The sequence below is a fragment of the Tachyglossus aculeatus genome, chromosome 4 (assembly GCF_015852505.1).
Source record: "Tachyglossus aculeatus isolate mTacAcu1 chromosome 4, mTacAcu1.pri, whole genome shotgun sequence".
In the NCBI taxonomy this organism is placed as follows: domain Eukaryota; kingdom Metazoa; phylum Chordata; class Mammalia; order Monotremata; family Tachyglossidae; genus Tachyglossus; species Tachyglossus aculeatus.
Window position 1 is genome coordinate 47,584,490 of NC_052069.1, and position 19,459 is coordinate 47,603,948.

The window sequence follows — 19,459 nt, forward strand, 5'->3', positions numbered from 1 at the left end:
TGTTTCATATTGTTCAATCAGTCAGTGATATTTATTGAGTCCATACTGTGTGCAGAGCACTGTACTAAACATTTGGGAGAGTACTACTACAATAGAGTTAGTAGACGTAATCCCTGCCCACAAGAAATTTACAGTCTAGCTATTCAAATTTATTAGTGTCCAATTTTTGATTCTTATTCCTTTTGTGACCATTTCTGTAATAGGCATCTTCTTATTGGTCTGACTTTATCTGCAGTCTGTATTAAACAAAATCCCAAATCTTTTCATGTCCATGTGCAACATACCCCTCATTGCCACCCCTAAATCTGTGTAAGGCTTAAATTATTTTAATGAGTAATGGCGGATGAAAGCTGCAACATGACTTCGTTTCTCCATCTGCAAAATAATAATAACTGTAGCATTTGTTACACGTCTACTATGTAAACACGTTTACGTTTACTATGTGGCAGGCACTGTACTAAGTGCTAGGGAGGATACAAGCAGTTCGGGTTGGACACAGTCCCTGCCCCACGTGGGGCTCACAATCTTAATCCCCATTTTCCAGATGAGGTAACTGAGACACAGGGAGGTGAAGTGAGTTGCCTAAGGTCACACAGCAGACAAGTGGCAGAGCCGGAATTAGAACCCAGGTCCTTCTGACTCCTATGCACTAGGCCGTGCTACTGCTCTGCTCTCCATTAGACTGTGAGCCCTACAGGAATCGGGACTGTATATATGTATATACTTGTATATATGTATATATATGTATATATGTTTGTACATATTTATTACTCTATTTTACTTGTACATATCTATTCTATTCATTTTATCTTGTTAGTATGTTTGGTTTTGTTCTCTGTCTCCCCCCTTTAGACTGTGAGCCCACTGTTGGGTAGGGACTGTCTCTATATGTTGCCAACTTGTACTTCCCAAGCGCTTAGTACAGTGTTCTGCACACAGTAAGTGCTCAATAAATACGATTGATTGATTGATTGATTGGCTGTGTCCAACCCGGTTATCTTGTCTCTACCCCAGCACTAAGTACAGTGCGTAGCAAAAAATGCATAGTGGGAGAGAGCTGACTATATCACCATAGGATTTATCAGAGGCTCTCTAGAAAATAATTTAGCTTTTCCACATTAATGGGAGCTAGCGGATTTCTTTACAGTTTTTCATGTATTTCCAGACATTACTCCTTTAAAATCTTGTTTTTCGTGTAACTAGGTCAGACAATTAAGTTCAGCGCTGGATATGTGCAAAGACGAACTTGCTTTGCATCTGAATGAGTTAGAAGGCAATAAGGAAAAGTTTGAGCAGCAACTAAAGAAGAAATCTGAAGAGGTGACTTATTTACATTTTGGGGTTCATTAAGACTATGCCTTGAAAGCGTCCACTTCGCCTTCCTTTCCGGAGTGCTGGCAATGTGTGGTGGATGACTTAAACATCTACTTTCTTGTGGTCTCGTTTCACTGCCATCCCTTTCCTCACATTCCTCGTGCAAACAAGTGAAATCATTGCGAGAGGAGACGAGATTTTTATTTTTTGTCAGTTTTGAAATGTGGATTTATAACGAAGGGCTTCCATTTTATTGGCTTTACAGGTGCAAATTGGAGTTTCATTGTATTAACTCACGTGTTGTTTCATAAAAATCTATTTTTGCAGGTGAACGACCTGCAGAAAGAATTAACGTTAAGAAGTCACAGTCTTCAAGAGATCAGTCAACAGAATGTTATTCTGCAACATACCCTGCAGCAGCAAGAGCAGATGCTCCAAGAAGAGACAATTAGAAATGGAGAACTGGAGGACAGTCAAGCTAAACTGGAAAAACAGGTATGGACTATTAGGAGAAACATGTTCTCATGTGAAATAGACCACATTTAAAAACTGATGTGAATCACGTGTTATTATCACTAATACGTATTTTGCTTAAAAGGATTAATAAGAATTTTATGCTGTGGAGATTTTACGAAAGAAGATTTGTAGCACTGGACTTCTACTCAGCCAGCTTTTATCTAGCGCTTTATTCCAGTGCTTAGAACAGTGCTTCAGCTCTTAGAACAGTGCTTTGCACATAGTAAGCGCTTAATAAGTGTCATCATTATTATTGTTATCACTATTATTATCTAGGGATATAATAATAATAATAATAATAGTATTTGTTAAGCACTTACTATGTGCGTAGCACTGTTCTAAGCGCTGGGGGGGAGACAAGGTGATCAGATTGTCCCACGTGGGGCTCACAGTCCCACTGAGCAGCGTGGTTCAGTGGAAAGAACACGGGCTTTGGAGTCAGTGGTCAGGGGTTTAAATGCCGACTCCACCACCTGTCAGCTGTGTGACTTTGGGCCAGTCACTTCACTTCTCTGGGCCTCAGTGACCTCATCTGTAAAATGCGGATGAAGACTGTTGAGCCCCCTGTGGGACAACCTGATCACCTTGTAACCTCCCCAGCGCTTAGAACAGTGCTTTGCACATAGTAAGCGCTTAATAAATACCATCGTTATTATTATTATTATTATTAATCCCCAGTTGGCAGATGAGGTAACTGAGGCACAGAGAAGTTAAGTGACTTGCCCAAAGTCACACAGCTGACAAGTGGCGGAGCCGGGATTAGAACCCACGTCCTCTGACTCCCAAGCCCGGGCTCTTTCCACTGAGCCATGCAGATTCTCCATTCTTGGATTTAATCCGATCCTCATATTTCTGTTCTGTTAATAGCCACAGTTCTTCCTAGCTTCCCACGACTTGGTTACAGTCTCCCATCATAAGCTATCTTTTCTGTGTAAAATTGGAGTAATCGCTTAGTACAGTGCTCTGCACACAGTAAGCACTCAATAAATACGATTGATTGAATGAATGAATGAATGAGTGATTCCTCCTTGGAACTATGCTCCATTATATATATGAGAAATAGCCTAAGCACTTAGTACAGTGCTCTGCACACATTAAGCACTCAATAAATACGATTGATTGAATGAATGAATGAGTGATTCCTCCTTGGAACTATGCCCCATTATATATATGAGAAATAGCCCAAATCACTCAGTATGCGTTAGAAATGATAGAGGAAAAAATTTCTCTGAAACTGCACAATGGTTTTTATTTGTGTCAGAATTTGGTTAGAATCGAATTCGCTCCCTTGGCCAAATTCTCCTTAATTCTGCAAATAAGCAGTATATCGACAAATGGCTTACGCATTTTTAATATTTTCTTATACAGCCTTTGAGAATTAAGCTTAACATTATCTCAATCTCAGAAATTAAAAAAAAAAAAAGAAGAAAGAAAGAAAAACGATTGCCCAGGGAGGTTATGTGGGGGCCCACTCTCTAGCAAGTTCCTGAGGGAGTCGGAAGAGTCCGGATTTGTTTGGCTTGCTTTTGCTTCCACCCCTTGTATGCCGTGTGGCCTGATTAATTCTGGATTTATACTCAGTTCTGCCATAATAGCTGTTTTCATCGTGGGCTTCTGTTAGAATACGATTAACAGAGCATTGTACTTATCGACAGTTGGTCGACGAATTTAAGGCCTAGAGGGGAAAACAGACATTAATACCTATAAATAATTTAGAGGTCCACACATCAGCGCTGTGGGGCTGAGCGTGAAGCGGCACAGCCTGGTGAGCCCGGGCCTGGGATTCAGAAAGTCATGGGTTCTAATTCTGCCTCTTCCACTTATCTGCTGTATGACCTTGGGCAAGTCACTTCATTTGTCCGTGTCTCAGGTACCTCATCTGGAAAGTGGGGGTTGAGACTCTGAACCCACATGGGACAGGGATTGTGTCCAACTCGATTTGTTTGTATTCACCCCAGCGCTTAGTACAGTGCCGGGCACATAGTAAGTGCTTAACAGATCCAGATGAATCCGTTTGGATACGGCATGACGCGGTATCCGAAGAAACGATTTGGAGAGAGAGAATCTGCGTGTGTGCATAATCCCAGCTCCGCCACTTGTCAGCTGTGTGACTTTGGGCAAGTCACTTCACTTCTCTGAGCCTCAGTGACCTCATCTGTAAAATGGGGATTAAGTTGTGAGCCCCACATGGGACAACCTGATCACCTTGTAGACTCCCCAGCGCTTAGAACAGTGCTTTGCACAGAGTAAGCGCTTAATAAATGCCATTATTATTATTATTATTACACCATTGAATGCAGTGAGCAGAACAGTGAGTTCTTCTCAGCATAGAATTCTGCAAAAATGCAAGTCCTGTGCTGTAAGAGGATGGCATATCAGATTTGTAAAAAGACTGTATTATCAGCACTTTCCCTTTATTTTTTCAAACTCTGAATTGTTCTGGTTTCTCATTTGGTTATTTCTGTATTTCTTTGGGGATCAAATCATCATCATCATCATCAATCGTATTTATTGAGCGCTTACTATGTGCAGAGCACTGTACTAAGCGCTTGGGAAGTACAAATTGGCAACATATAGAGACAGTCCCTACCCAACAGTGGGCTCACAGTCTAAAAGGGGGAGACAGAGAACAAAACCAAACATACTAACAAAATAAAATAAATAGAATAGATATGTACAAATAAAATAAATAAATAAATAAATGTAGTAACTAGAAGTTTTCAAATTTTTGTTGGATCTTCAAGGGAGATCTCCCTTCAAGAAAGGGAGAGATTATATGTGGCATTTACGTGGCACCTTCGTTCTGCACAATATAAGCGCCCTTGAGTTGTAATTTAACATGACTTGCCGTGACCCCAAATGTTTTGCCAGGTATCAAAATTGGAACAACAGCTTCAGAAAGAGAAAGACCATTCAGCTGAAGAATTAAGTCAGTTGGAGGAGAAGCTCCAAATAGCCACTCGTGAAACTGATTTGAAGAGACAAAAAATCAATGAGCTTACCAGCACTGTCAGGTAAATGTAAACTCTTTTTAAAAAATGGAATTTGTTAAGCGCTTTCTATGTGCCAGGCACTGTACTAAGCTCTGGGATAGATACAAGCTCATCAGAATGGACCCAGTCCCTGTCCCACGTGGGGCTCCTGGTCTTAATCACCATTTCACAGATGAAGGAACTGAGGCACAAAGAAGTAAAGTGATTCCCCTAAGGTCACCCAGCAGACAAGTGGAGGGGTCTGAAATCGAACCCAGGTCCTTTTGACTCCCACTAGGTCCTCTAGGCCATGCTGTTTCTACATAAACTATTTTGTTTATAGCATTGTTATAGTTTCCCCTTTTTGAGAGAGTTTTGCTGCATGATCAAATTTTCTTAGTTTCAGAATCCTACTGTATAATGTAAACTGTAATAAAAAAGAAACCCCATTAGATTCAGATGTTTTTTTAAAGCCATAATAAAAATAATGGTATTTGTTAAGCGCTTACTATGTGCAAAGCACCGTTCTAAGCGCTGGGGAGGTTACAAGGTGATCAGGTTGTCCCACGGGAGGCTCATAATAATAATAATAATAATGGCATTTGTTAAGCACTTACTATGTGCAAAGCACTGTTCTAAGCGCTGGGGGGATACAAGGTGATCAGGTTGTCCCGCGTGGGGCTCACAGTCATCATCCCCATTTTACAGATGAGGTAACTGAGACTCCGAGAAGTTAAGTGACTTGCCCAAGGTCACACAGCAGACATGTGGCGGAGCCGGGATTCGAACCCACGACCTCTGACTCCAAAGCCCGGGCTCTTTCCACTGAGCCACACTGGCTCATAGTTTTAATCCCCGTTTTACAGATGAGGGAACTGAGGCACAGAGAAGTTAAGTGACTTGCCCAACGTCACACAGCCGATAAGTGGCGGAGCAGGGATTAGAATCCATGACCTCTGACTCCCACCCCGTGACTTTTGACTTTGTACTTTGAGGAGTCATTTTATTCATCTGTACCCACTTAAGTGCACTTGACAGATGAGGCAACTGAGGCCCTGAGAAGTTAAGTGACTTGCCCGTGGTCACGTAGCAGATAAGTGGGAGAACCAGGAGTAGAACCCAGTTGTTCTGACTCCCAGGTTCTCGCTCTTTCCACTAGTTCACACTGCTTTCATCATCATCATCATCAATCGTATTTATTGAGCGCTTCCTGTGTGCAGAGCACTGTACTAAGCGCTTGGGAAGTACAAGGTGGCAACATATAGAGACAGTCCCTACCCAACAGTGGGCTCACTGCTTTCTGATTTTAGTCCTGCGTTGAAGACGGGGAGAGTGGTGGGCTGTCAGATGTGCAGGGGAATGGAGTCCCAGCCTAGAGGGAGGACATGAGCAAGGCGGGAGAAATCTAAATATACTGAGCGTATTGGTGATGGAGGAGAGGAGTGGGCGGGCTCCAAAATTAGCAAGGTGAGGAAGGAAGAGGAGAGCTGATTATAGCCAAGAGATGGTGGTCAGGGAGGGGAGAATAATAATAATAATAATAATAATGGCATTTATTAAGCGCTTACTATGTGCAAAGCACTGTTCTAAGCGCTGGGGAGGTTACAAAGTGATCAAGTCATCCCACGGGGGGCTCACAGTCTTAATCCCCATTTTACAGACGAGGTAACTGAGGCCCAGAGAAGTTAAGTGACTTGCCCGAAGTCACACAGCCGACAAGTGGCGGAGCCGGAATTTGAACCCATGACCTCTGACTCCAAAGCCCGGGCTCTTTCCACTGAGCCACGCTGCTTCTCTAAGACAATCTAAGCGAGAAGGGAGGAGACCACCAATTTAGGCACCTCTTCTGTTCCTCGTGTCCCCCCCCCCAACTCTGACCACTGTTCTCAGAGCCATTACCATCCACAAGTAGGGAAGAGTAGAGAGGATGAAAGTGACACACCCAAAACACACATTATAATTGGAATTTCCTGCGTCATTCTAAAAGGTGTTTTACTGTGATGTAATTAGCTGTTACACGGAAGCGCAGTCATTTTTATTTGACTGTATTCACAGAAATAGCATCATTGTGCATATGAGGAGGGAAGTGAGGGGGTGGTTTTGCTTTGTAATTCTGACCAGAAGTTTTGCTGTGTTATTTAATAATAATAATAATAATGATGATGATGATGGCATTTATTAAGCGCTTACTATGTGCAAAGCACTGTTCTAAGCACTGGGGAGGTTACAAGGTGATCAGGTTGTCCCACAGTGGGCTCACAATCTTAATCCCCATTTTACAGATGCGGCAACTAAGTCACAGAGAAGTTAAGTGACTTGCCCAAAGTCACATAGCTGACAATTGGCAGAGCCAGGATTCGAACCCATGAACTCTGACTCCAAAGCCCGGGCTTTTTCCACTGAGCCACGCTGCTTATTTGTATCCTAACCATTTAGAAATCTTGTTGAACTTTGGAGCACGTGGTCCAAATCTCCATATAGATTGAGTTAACCTTGGCATTTCTTTTGTTTTTTTTAGGCAGATAAAGTTTGAGATGGATCAGTGCAAGGTAGAACTGATTGAAATGGAAAAGGAATTAGTACACCTAAGAAGAGATGGAGAAAATAAAGCAAGTCAACTAAACCACTTAGACATGGTCTTAAAACAGACCCAGGGAGAGTTAAATAAGAAAGCCCAAACTGGTAAGCTGTCTTGTTGTTGCTGTATTTTGTTTAAGTGAACCACAACAAAATGAGACATTTTGAATCACCTGGAGTGGTCACTGATCCCTGGCCCACGTCCTCCCCCTGGCCTAGAATGCCCTCCCTCCACACATTCGCCAAGCTAGCTCTCTTCCTCCCTTCAAAGCCCTACTGAGAGCTCACCTCCTCCAGGAGGCCTTCCCACTCTGAGCCCCCTTTTTCCTCTCCTCCTCCCCATCCCCCCCGCCGTACCTCCTTCCCCTCCCCACAGCACCTGTATATATGTTTGTACAGATTTATTATTCTATTTTACTTGTACATATTTACTATTCTATTTATTTTGTTAATGATGTGCATTTAGCTTTAATTGTATTTGCTCTGACGACTTGACACCTGTCCTCCCGTTTTGTTTTGTTGTCTGTCTCCCCCTTCTAGACTGTGAGCCCGTTGTTGGGTAGGGACCGTCTCTGTGTGTCTCTATGTGCTGCCAACTTGTACTTCCTCTTCAGTTCAGTTACTGCCTCAGCCTCCTCTCCAATCTCCCATCCTCTTGTCTCTCCCAACTTCAATCCATACTTCACGCCGCTGCCCAGATTGTCTTTGTTCAGAAGTGCTCTGGGCATGTTACTCCCCTCCTCAAAAATCTCCAGTGGCTACCAACCAATCTGCGCATCAGGCAGAAACTCCTCACCCTGGGCTTCCAGGCTGTCCATCCCCTCGCCCCCTCCTACCTCCCCTCCCTTCTCTCCTTCTCCAGCCCAGCCCGCACCCTCCGCTCCTCCACCGCTGATCTCCTCACCGTACCTCGCTCTCGCCCGTCCCGCCGTCGACCCCCGGCCCCCGTCCTCCCCCTGGCCTGGAATGCCCTCCCGCCGCACATCCGCCAAGCTAGCTCTCTTCCTCCCTTCAAGGCCCTACTGAGAGCTCACCTCCTCCAGGAGGCCTTCCCAGACTGAGCCCCCTCCTTCCTCTCCCCCTCCTCCCCCTCTCCATCCCTCCCGCCTTACCTCCTTCCCTTCCCCACAGCACCTGTATATATGTATATATGTTTGTAAGTATTTATTACCCTATTTATTTATTTTACTTGTACATATCTATTCTATTTTATTTTGTTAATATGTTTTGTTTTGTTCTCTGTCTCCCCCTTCTAGACTGTGAGCCCACTGTTGGGTAGGGACCGTCTCTATATGTTGCCAACTTGTACTTCCCAAGCGCTTAGTACAGTGCTCTGCACACAGTAAGCGCTCAATAAATATGATTGATTGATTCCCAAGTGCTTAGTACAGTGCTCTGTACCCAGTAAGCGCTCAATAAATACGATTGAACGAATGAATGTTGGATCTTTTTGGTGAAATCCTTTGCAGTTGATGTAAATCTGATGTTCTAATTGTGATCACTTGCAAAATTCTCTATCAAAAAATTGAAGTTTTAATTTACCTCTTCCTCAGTGAGTGAATTGGAAATGCTGCAGGAGCACTCACAAGCTGATCTGAGAAGTGCTCTGGAAAAACAAGAAAAACTGGAGGCTGAACTGCAAAACGCTCATGTCGAATTAAAAAACACTTTAAAACAACTACAAGCATTGCGGGACATGCTGCAGAATGCTCAGTTATCTCTAGAGGAAAAATGTACTACCATAAAAGATCTTAGAGCTGAACTTAGGTGAGTGAAATCCTTCAGAACCTGGGATGGAGACGTCAGTCACCTTAGAATTTCATTTCATTATATTTGGGAAAATATGGAAACTAGTCTTGATATGCGCCTTTAAAGGAATATAGAAGGATGTTAAATATGCCATTTTCTCTGTTGTGATCAATGTGCTTGTATAGAGCAAGGAATTGAGCCTTGGGAAAATGCACTAGAATTGCAAGACATTATCCCTGCCCTCGAGAAACTTTCAATTTAGAGGGGGAGACAGACAAGGAAAGTAGTTACAGGTAGGAGGAAGTGATAGAGGATGCAAAAGTATTGTAGAGGTGTTACCCAGATTTTTAGATGGTGTGAAAGTGCTCAAGTGACTGTAGTGGGAACATAAAGTGGGGAGATGATAAATTCATTTGGAAAGGCCTCCTAGGGGAGATGTGATTTCAAAAAGTTTTGATAAAAAGAGGGCAGCTGTGGTCTGTGGCTGCGCAGGGATGGGGAACAAGTGTGATGAAGAGCTTCATGGCAGGAGAGGTGAGAAAAAAGGCACAACGAGTCGTTTAGCTTGAAAGAAACGACGAGTATAAGCCGAGGTGTAGTGGGAGAAGAGAGTAAATAAATAAGAGGGAAGACAACAGACGGAGTGCCTTAAAATCAGTGATCAGGAGTTTGAGCTGTATAATAATAATAATGATGGCATTTATTAAGCGCTTACTGTGTGCAAAGCACCGATCTAAGTGCTGGGGTGGATACAAGGTGATCAGGTTGTCCCATGTGGGCTCACAGTCTTAAACCCCATTTTACAGATGAGGTAACTGAGGCACAGGGAAGTTAAGCGACTTGCCCAAAGTCACACAGCTGACAAGCGGCGGAGCCGGGATTATTATGATCTCTGACTCCCAAGCCTGTGCTCTTTCCACTGAGCCAGGCTGCTTCTTCATGCTGGATGCAGCGAGGCAGGGGGAGGCCTCTATAGAACAGTGTCTTAGAAAAATGATCTAGGCAACAAAGTGAAGAATGGACTTATGGTTGTTCAATTAAAATATTGGAAAAGTGACAAACTCTCGAGTCAGTGTTTCAGAACTCTTTAAGTCATTCATTTAGTTTTTCTATTTAAATTTCAGTGGATGTTAGTGGACTATAAATGAGAATAATAATGCCTGTTCCCTCCTCTAGAGTGTAATAATAATAATAATGATGATGATGATGGTATTTGTTAAGCGCTTACTATCATCATCATCATCATCAATCGTATTTATTGAGCGCTTACTGTGTGCAAAGCACTGTACTAAGCACTTGGGAAGTACTACGTGCAAAGCACTGTTCTAACTACAGTATCTTGTGTAATTCTAGTGCAACTAATGTAGAAAACATACAGCTATAATGCCATTAATGCAGGTGTGGATTTGATGTATTAGAATTCCTAATAGTAAAATATGAATCATGGTGTTCTTTCCCCAAAATGTGGTGGTTAATATTTTTCATTAAAAAAAATATTTTTTTAGTTATTTTCTTCGGAAGCAGCTTATTTACTTGTAAAACTTTAAACAGTCCCCGCCCGCTGTTGGGTAGGGACCGTCTCTATGTGTTGCCAACTTGTACTTCCCAAGCGCTTAGTACAGTGCTCTGCACACAGTAAGCGCTTAATAAATGCGATTGAGTGAATGAATGAATCAGGTTGTCCCACGTGGGGCTCACAGTCTTAATCCCCATTTTACAGATGAAGTGAGGGCACAGAGAAGTTAAGCGACTTGCCCAAAGTCACACAGCTGACAAGCGGCGGAGTTGGGATTAGAACCCATGACCTCTGACTCCCAAGCCCCGGCTCTTTCCACGGAGCCAAGCTTCTTGTGGGCAGGGAATGTGACTACCAACTCTGTTGTCCTCTCCCAAGCAATATATTAAAAATATATTTTTAATTATTTTCTTCGGAAGCAGCTTATTTACTTGTAAAACTGTAAACAGTCCCCGTCCGCTGTTGGGTAGGGACCGTCTCTATATGTTACCAACTTGTACTTCCCAAGCGCTTAGTACAGTGCTCTGCACACAGTAAGTGCTCAATAAATACCATTGGTGATGACTAGAGAGGGGAGAGGCTGGAAACAGGGAAATCAGTGCAGGGCACTGTTCTAAGCTCCTGGGAGAATCCAAAAGAGTTATCAGATATGACCCTGGCCCACAGGGAGCTTAAAATATAGCGGGAAAGGCAGACACTAAAATAAATTACAGCTTGGGGGAATCCATCAATGGCACACATTTAGATTACTTTCAGGATATTTTCCAGAATACAGAGAAGTAACGTGGCCTGGGCGTCAAAAGGACCTGGGTTCTAATCCCCAGCTCCACCATTTGTCTGCTGTGTGACCTTGGGCAAGTCACCTCACTTCTCTGGGCCTCGGTTATCTCATCAGGAAAATGGGAACAAGACTGTGAGCCCCATGTGGAACATGGACTGTATCCAACCTAATTAGCTTGTCTCTGCCCCCAGTGCCTGGCACGCAGTAAATGCTTAACAAATACTATTAAAAGTATATAAATATTTTCAGGCAGTGTTATAGATACCAAACTTCAGAATCACTGCACACCCGAGGTATTGTTTTCAGGGAAAGAGTAAGGTCCGAGCAGTTTGAGATTTTTTCCTCTCTTCCTCCTTCCCCTCCCCGCAGCACTTGTATATATTTGTACAGATTTATTACTCTATTTATTTTACTTGTACATATTTACTACTCTATTTTATTAATGATGTGCTTATAGCTATAATTCTATTTATTCTAACGGTTTTGACACCTGTCTACATGTTTTGTTTTGTGGTCTGTCTCCCCCTTCTAGACTGTGAGCCCGTTGTTGGGTAGGGACCGTCTCTACATGTTGCCGACTTGTACTTCCCAAGAGCTTAGTACAGTGCTCTGCGCACAGTAAGCGCTCAATAAATATGATTGATTGAATGAATGAATGAATAATGAGGTAGACATCAACAGTGACATCATGGGTTCTAATTCCGGCTCTGCCACCTGTGTGCTGTGTCACTTTGGGCAAGTCCCTTTACTTCTCCATGCCTCAGTTACCTCATATGGAAAATGGAGATTAAAACTGTAAGCCCCACATGGGACAGTGACTGTGTCCAACCCGATTTGCTTGTATCCACCCCAGCGCTTAGTACAGTGCCTGGCACATAGTAAGCGCTTAACAAGGCCTTCTCAGACTGAGCCCCCTTTTTCCTCTCCTCCTCCCCATCCCCCCGCCCTACCTCCTTCCCCTCCCCACAGCACCTGTATATATGCTTGTACAGAGTTATTACCCTATTTATTTTACTTGTACATATTTACTATTCTATTTATTTTGTTAATGATGTGCATCTAGCTTGGCTTCTATTTATTCTGATGACACCTGTCCACATGTTTCGTTTTGTTGTCCGTCTCCCCCTTCTAGACTGTGAGCCCGCTGTTGGGTAGGGACCGTCTCTATATGTTGCCAACTTGTACTTCCCAAGCGCTGAGTACAGTGCTCTGCACACAGTAAGCGCTCAATAAATACAATTGAATGAATGAATGAATGAACAAGTACCACAATCATTATTAGTACCATGCAAATATTTAATCACGAACTGTAAAGCAGGCTGACGGCTGCCTGGTGGAAGTGCCTTCCAATTTATAAGCCTGGATTATTGTGGGAGAGATAGGATTTCAGAAGGGCCTGGGAAGAGGGGAAAATTGTGATTTAGCGGGGTTGAAAGGGGAAGTTTTGGACAGGTGAGCGAGGGGGCCAGAAACAGAGAGGTGATAGCCAGGGGTAGTGAGAAGCTTTATTTGGGAGGAGAGCAGAGTTAATAGGATCAACTAACGAACACAGCCCCCTACTTTTGATTTAGCTGTGATCAAATAACACTACTAGTACTCCTTAAGGCATTTTGTCTGTTTTGATCATTTCTTTAAGCCAAAATACCTTCAAAATGAAAAGATATCTACGAATTATACTCTTCGCCGTGACTACAGAAAAGCCAACTAACCAGTTAACTATTTTAAAGAAGGTTACCTCCTAATTGTTTTTCTTTTTCTCTTGGTCTACTCCAGCGAGTGCAAAATTGAAATTGAGGATAAAAAGCAGGAGCTCCTTGAAATGGACCAGGCACTGAAAGAGAGAAATTGGGAACTCAAACAAAGAGCAGCACAAGTTGGTTTCTTACATTCTGCTTTAGTAAACACTTTCCTATGAGGGTAATCTCGGATTTATCAGTGAGTTCTTACCAGGGAGGATGGTAAGCAGATGGGTATAAAAGCCTTTTCTGTCCAGTAAAGGAAAAAATGAGTCAGTCACTTAGGATTAGCACTGAAAGAAAGTATCTCTTTTTAAGAGTAGGTCTTTGTAAGCTTTCAAACAGGTCACATTATACTCAACAAAACTGAATGGCAGCTAAACAGAGTAGTAGAGTAGTTGCCTTTGAATTTTGAGAATTTAACAGATAATTCGTGTGTTGTTCTTGTACAGAAGTCTATCCGTTCAGATCCTAGAGATGACTGACTTTTTCTTTTTCTGGAATTGTTTGTGGGAGCATGGAGTTTCCTGGAGCTGATTCTCCCGCTTAACCATCCCTTATCCCAGTGTCCTCTAAGCCTGTTTATGAGGCAGCTGTATTAAACGGAATGGAACTGTAAGATTAGAATACTAAGTAAAACGACTTTGCTTTTATCCAGGCATAAAGTCGTTTCTCAGAAAAGTTCAGTAGATTTTCAGACCACAAGAGACTGTTTCATAATTTTGGGTATCCCATCTTTCTTTCATCTAGATAACGCAGCTGGATATGGCTATTCGTGAACATAAGGGAGAAATGGAACAAAAAATCATTAGGCTAGAGGGCACTTTGGAGAAATCAGAGCTAGAAGTTAGTGAATGCAACAAACAGGTAATCTATTAATGATCCGAAATCATCAACAGAATTAGAGCACCTGTGCATGGAAAGAACTCTGATAAAGTGCCTGTGTTTAAAGACGTATGATGTCGGAAGAACCGTTTCCTAATTCTCAAGACCGTCCGATCCAAACGGCATAGTGAAAACTTGTATTATGGGAGAACAGATTGTACTCATGTCTTTTAACATTTGGGGCATCTTTAAGATGAGAAAAACCTCACATTTCTCTCTTAGTTGACATGCTTTAATCTGTGGTCTCATCACTTTTAGATTAGCCCTGTCCTTATGCCATCTCTAATGAAAATTAATCTAGAGCCTAATGCATTGTTTAAATGTTCAGATAAGCAACCTGGATGAAAAATTACAAAACACTAAAGAACAGCTTCATGAGAAAGAGTTTGAAGTGCTCCAGAGGGATCAGGAAATAAATCAACTGAAGAAAGAAACCGAAAGAAAACAACACAGAATAGTAGAAATTGAAAGTGTAAGTGGCTTTCAATTACTGTTTTTTTCTATTGCAATAGAATGATTTCTGCAATAATATTATAATTATGGTATATGTGTATGGTGTATGTATATATCTGTATGTGGTCTGTAGCTATAATTTATATTATGTCTGTCATTTATTTATATTAATGTATGTCTTCTGTTTATTTATATTGATATCTGTCTCCCCCTCTAGACTGTCAACTCATTGTGGGCAGGGAATGTGTCTGATGTTATATTGTACACTCTTAAAGTACAGTGCTTTTGCACACAGTAAGCGCTCAATAAATACGATTAATAATAACAACAATAATAATAATATTTGTTAAGCACTTACTATGTACCAGGCACTGTTCTAAGCGCTGGGGTAGATACAAGGTAATCAGGTTGGACAGAGTCCCTGTCCCAGATAAGACTCACACTCGTCATCCCCATTTTACAGGTGAGGTAACTGAGGCACAGAGAAGTGAAGTGACTTGCCCAGGGTCACTCAGGAGACGTGGCGGAGTCAGGATTAGAACCCATGACCTTCTGACTCCTAGGCCTGTGCTCTATCCACAAGGCCATGCTGCTTTCCATAATGAGAAGCAGCGTGGCTCAGTGGAAGAGAGCCCGGACTTTGGAGTCAGAGGTCATGGGTTCAAATCCCGGCTCCGCCACCTATCAGCTGTGTGACTTTGGGCAAGTCACTTCACTTCTCTGGGCCTCAGTTACCTCATCTGTAAAATGGGGATGAAGACTGTGAGCCCCATGTGGGACAACCTGATCACCTTGTAACCTCCCCAGCGCTTAGAACAGTGCTTTGCACATAGTAAGTGCTTAATAAATGCCATTATTATTATTATAATCTCATAATATTCTGCACTGAATATTATAGTCTGAGCCCAGTCTAATGGAACATCTCATTTGTCGAGTGGTGACTAGACTACACATGCTGCTATCTTTGGAGTCATCATCATCATCATCATCATCAATCGTATTTATTGAGCGCTTACTGTGTGCAGAGCACTGTACTAAGCACTTGGGAAGTACAAGTTGGCAACATATAGAGACAGTCCCTACCCAACAGTGGGCTCACAGTCTAAAAGTCGTAACTGCTTAATTTGTTATCTTCTGTTGTTTCCAAGTATCTTTTCTTCTGTTGGAAATGTTTTAGTTCTGACAGCTTATGTATGAATAGAAGGAGCAATAAAAATTTGTGAGGCAAAATAGACATGTAGTTTATATCCGTTAAAACTGATATCCAGTTGAGCTCAGTGTCTTACAGTTAACTCTGCATTTTCCTGCTGGACGAGGAATCCATTCATTTTTTTTTAATGGTGTCTGTTAAGGGCTTATTATCATCTAGATAACACAGTTGAATGTGGCCATCCGTGAACCTAAGGGACAAGTGGAACAAAAAAATCATTAGGTTAGAGGGCACTTGGGAGAAATCAGAGCTAGAAGTTAGTGAGTGCAATAAACAGGTAATCCGTTAATGATCCTAAATCATCAACAGAATTCGAGCACCAGTGTGTGTAAAGAGCTCCTATAAAGTGCCTGACGTTAAACACACATTTCTGACACAGTCCCTGCCCCTCACAGCCTTAACCCCCCAATTTACAGATGAGGCAAGTGAGGCACGGACAAGTTAAGTGACTTGCCCAAGGTCCCACAGCCGACAAGCAGCAGAGCCGGGATTAGAACCCTTGACCTGACGCCCAGGCCCTGGTGCCATTTTCATAATAATAATAATAATAATAATAATAATAATAATAATAATAATGGCATTTATTAAGCGCTTACTATGTGCATTGCACTGTTCTAAGCGCTGGGGAGGTTACAAGGTGATCAGGTTTTCCCACGGGGGGCTCACAGTCTTCCTCACCATTTTACAGATGAGGGAACTGAGGCACGGAGAAGTTAAGTGACTGGCCCAAAGTCACACAGCTGAAAATTGGCGGAGCTGGGATTTGAACCCGTGACCCCTGACTCCAAAGCCCGGGCTCTTTCCACTGAGCCACGCTGCTTTTCTCATTTACCTGTTTGTCTCACCCTCTTCTTGAAGCGTTTGCTCAAAAATAACTACTCCTTTCATTCATTCTTTCATTCAGTCGTATTGATTGAGCGCCTACCGTGTGCAGAGCACTGTACTAAGCGCTTGGAAAGTACAATTCAGCAACAGAGACAATCCCTACCCAACAACGGGCTCACAGTTTAGAAGGGAGGAGACAATTTCACCGCCTGCCCGTCTGCCTGCCTCACCCATCCCCAGTCTTCAGCAGAGATGTGTATCATCTGAGGTTTTTAGCAATCATTACTTCATTCAATCGTATTTATTGAGCGCTTACTCTGTGCAGAGCGCCGTACTAAGCGCTTGGGAGAGTACAATTACATTTAATTTCATTAGCTCCTTCATATATTTTTGTTAACTACTAATTTCTTTTCACCTTGCACTACATGAGGCAGGCCCGACTCAGTGTGGGATAGTTTTGAGGATTTGGTGTTCGCAGGTCTTGGGTGTGCCACTGTGATCATGTCATTTATTCAGTTGTATTTATTGAGCACTTACTGTTTGCAGAGCACTGTACTGAGCGCTTACTAAGTCACTGTACTAAGTCCCCCACCAGCACACTAAACTGCAGCAGTGACTGATTGGGTGCAAAGCCTAATTACCTTCTTGGAGTTGCCACATTCCCTTTATGGGCTTGGAACATCATTTCTTCCCAAGATAAACCTTGGTCGTATCCGTAATTTATTTATAACAATGTTGGTCTCCCCGTCTAGACTTTAAGCTCATTCTTTTGTGTGTGTGCGTGTGGTTTTTTTGTGATTTTTTTTTTAAATTAAGGACTTACTATGTGCCAGGCACTGTACTAAGCACTGGGTTCTAAATCTGACTCCGCCACGTGTCTGCTGTGTGACCCTGGCCAACTCACTTAACTTCTCTGTGCCTTCTTTACCTCATCTGGGAAAGGGGGATTGAGACTTTGAGCCCCATGGGACAGGGACTGTGTCCAACCCAGTTTGCTTGTATCCACTCCAGTGCTTAGTACAGTCACTGGGATATAGTAAGAGCTTAGCAAATACCATTATCATAATAATAATAATATCATAATAATAATCATAAAGGTCTTCCTGAGTCACCGTCACTGGGACATAGTAAGAGCTTAGCAAATACCATTATCATAATAATAATAATCATAAAGGTCTTCCTGAGTTACCACCAAGGTTGGACATGGTCCCTGTCCCACGTGGGGCTCCCACTCTTAATCCCCATTTTCCAGTTGAGGGAACTGAGGCCCAGAGAAGTGAAGTGACTTGGCCAAGGTCACACAGCGGACAAGAACTGGGATTAGAACCCAGGTCCTTATGGCTCCAGACCTGTGCTTTATCCATTAGGTCACGCGGTTTCGTATTGTGGGCAGGGAATGCGCCTACCAACTCGGTCATTTTGTTCTATGGTACTCTTCCAAGCGCTTAGTACAGTGCACTGCAAATAAATGTTTGGTTAAAGGAAGCAGCGTGGCACAGTGGATAGAGCACGTGGGCCTGGAAGTCAAAAGGTCATGGGTTCTAATCCTGACTCCGCCACGTGTCTGCTGTGTGACCTCGGGCAACTCACTTAACTTCTCTGTGCCTGTGACCTCATCTGTAAAATGGGGATTGAGACCGGGAGCCCCGTGGGACAGGGACTGAGTCCAACCCAATTTGCTTGTATCCTCCCCAGTGCTCAGGACAGTCACTGGGACGTAGGAAGAGCTTAACAAATACTATAATTATTATTATTATTACTACTAATAATAATAAAGGTCTTCTTTAGTCACCACCAAGCCCAGGAAAGCAGTTCCAGTTGTAGATCTGCCATTTTTGTGCCCGTTGAACATACTATTTGCGCTCTCCCCATATGCCTCGCCCGGACTATGTCCTACTCACGGCTTCCTTCCTGCTGCCACTGTCTTAATTCTGGCACCATGTCTTTAATGTTGATGACTTGTATCTATCCCAATACTTAGAACAGTGCTTGGGATGTGGTAAGTGCTTAATAATCAATCAATCAATCAATCAGTCGTATTTATCTGTGTGCAGAGCACTGTACTAAGCGCTTGGGACGTACAAGTTGGCAATGTAAGTACCATAAATATTACTATTATTATTATGAAGTGCTTACTCTGTGTCAAGCACTGTTCAGAGCGCTGAGAGAGAGCTTAGTACAGTGCCTGGCACATAGTAAGCGCTTAACAAATACCATTATTATACAAGCTAATCATCATCATCATCATCAATCGTATTTATTGGGCGCTTACTATGTGCAGAGCACTGTACTAAGCGCTTGGGAAGTACAAATTGGCAACATATAGAGACAGTCCCTACCCAACAGTGGGCTCACAGTCTAAAAGGGGGAGACAGAGAACAAAACCAAACATACTAACAAAAGAAAATAAATAGAATAGATATGTATGGATAAAGCACAGGCTTGGGTGTCAGAAGGTCATGGGTTCTAATCCCAGCTCTGCCATGTTTACTGTGTGATCTTGAGGCAAGTCACTTCACTTTCTCTGGGCTTCAGTTCCTTCATCTGTAAAATGGGGATTGAGACTGTGAGCCCCACGTGGGACAGGGACTTGTCCAACCCGATTTGCCCTTATCCACCCCAGCGCTTAGTGCGGTGCTTGGGACATAGTAAGCACCTAGCAAATATCACAGTTATTGTTAGTTATTTTTACTACCTCTTTAGTCTCAGTTATTAGGCGTACGTTTCCTTGGTCAGCAATTCATTGGCTGTTGTTGATTTTAGAATTTTGAAAGCAAAATGTAATTGACTCCATTGTCTTCTGTTGTTTTTGCTTTAAATATAATTAAAGTCCAGTGACTTGGGGTTGGAGTCCCATTTTTTTATATATAAATTGAAACTACAAACTCTGCCCTTCGCTCAGTGCTTCTGCCAATATTTCCGTGT

The 19,459-nt window shown here is 42.7% G+C and overlaps 1 protein-coding gene across 2 annotated transcripts in view; it reads left to right on the top strand.

The window, feature by feature from the left end:
* The window catches only part of CCDC18 (coiled-coil domain containing 18), an 83,242-nt gene that overhangs the window by 43,269 nt on the left and 20,514 nt on the right, over positions 1-19,459 (top strand). For both annotated transcript variants that reach the window (XM_038746038.1, XM_038746039.1), the window contains exons 17-24: positions 1,204-1,320; positions 1,642-1,809; positions 4,702-4,844; positions 7,321-7,484; positions 8,933-9,146; positions 13,199-13,298; positions 13,912-14,028; positions 14,375-14,518. In XM_038746038.1, the coding sequence (XP_038601966.1) occupies positions 1,204-1,320; positions 1,642-1,809; positions 4,702-4,844; positions 7,321-7,484; positions 8,933-9,146; positions 13,199-13,298; positions 13,912-14,028; positions 14,375-14,518 (1,167 nt within the window). The remainder of the gene's footprint in view (positions 1-1,203; positions 1,321-1,641; positions 1,810-4,701; positions 4,845-7,320; positions 7,485-8,932; positions 9,147-13,198; positions 13,299-13,911; positions 14,029-14,374; positions 14,519-19,459) is intronic.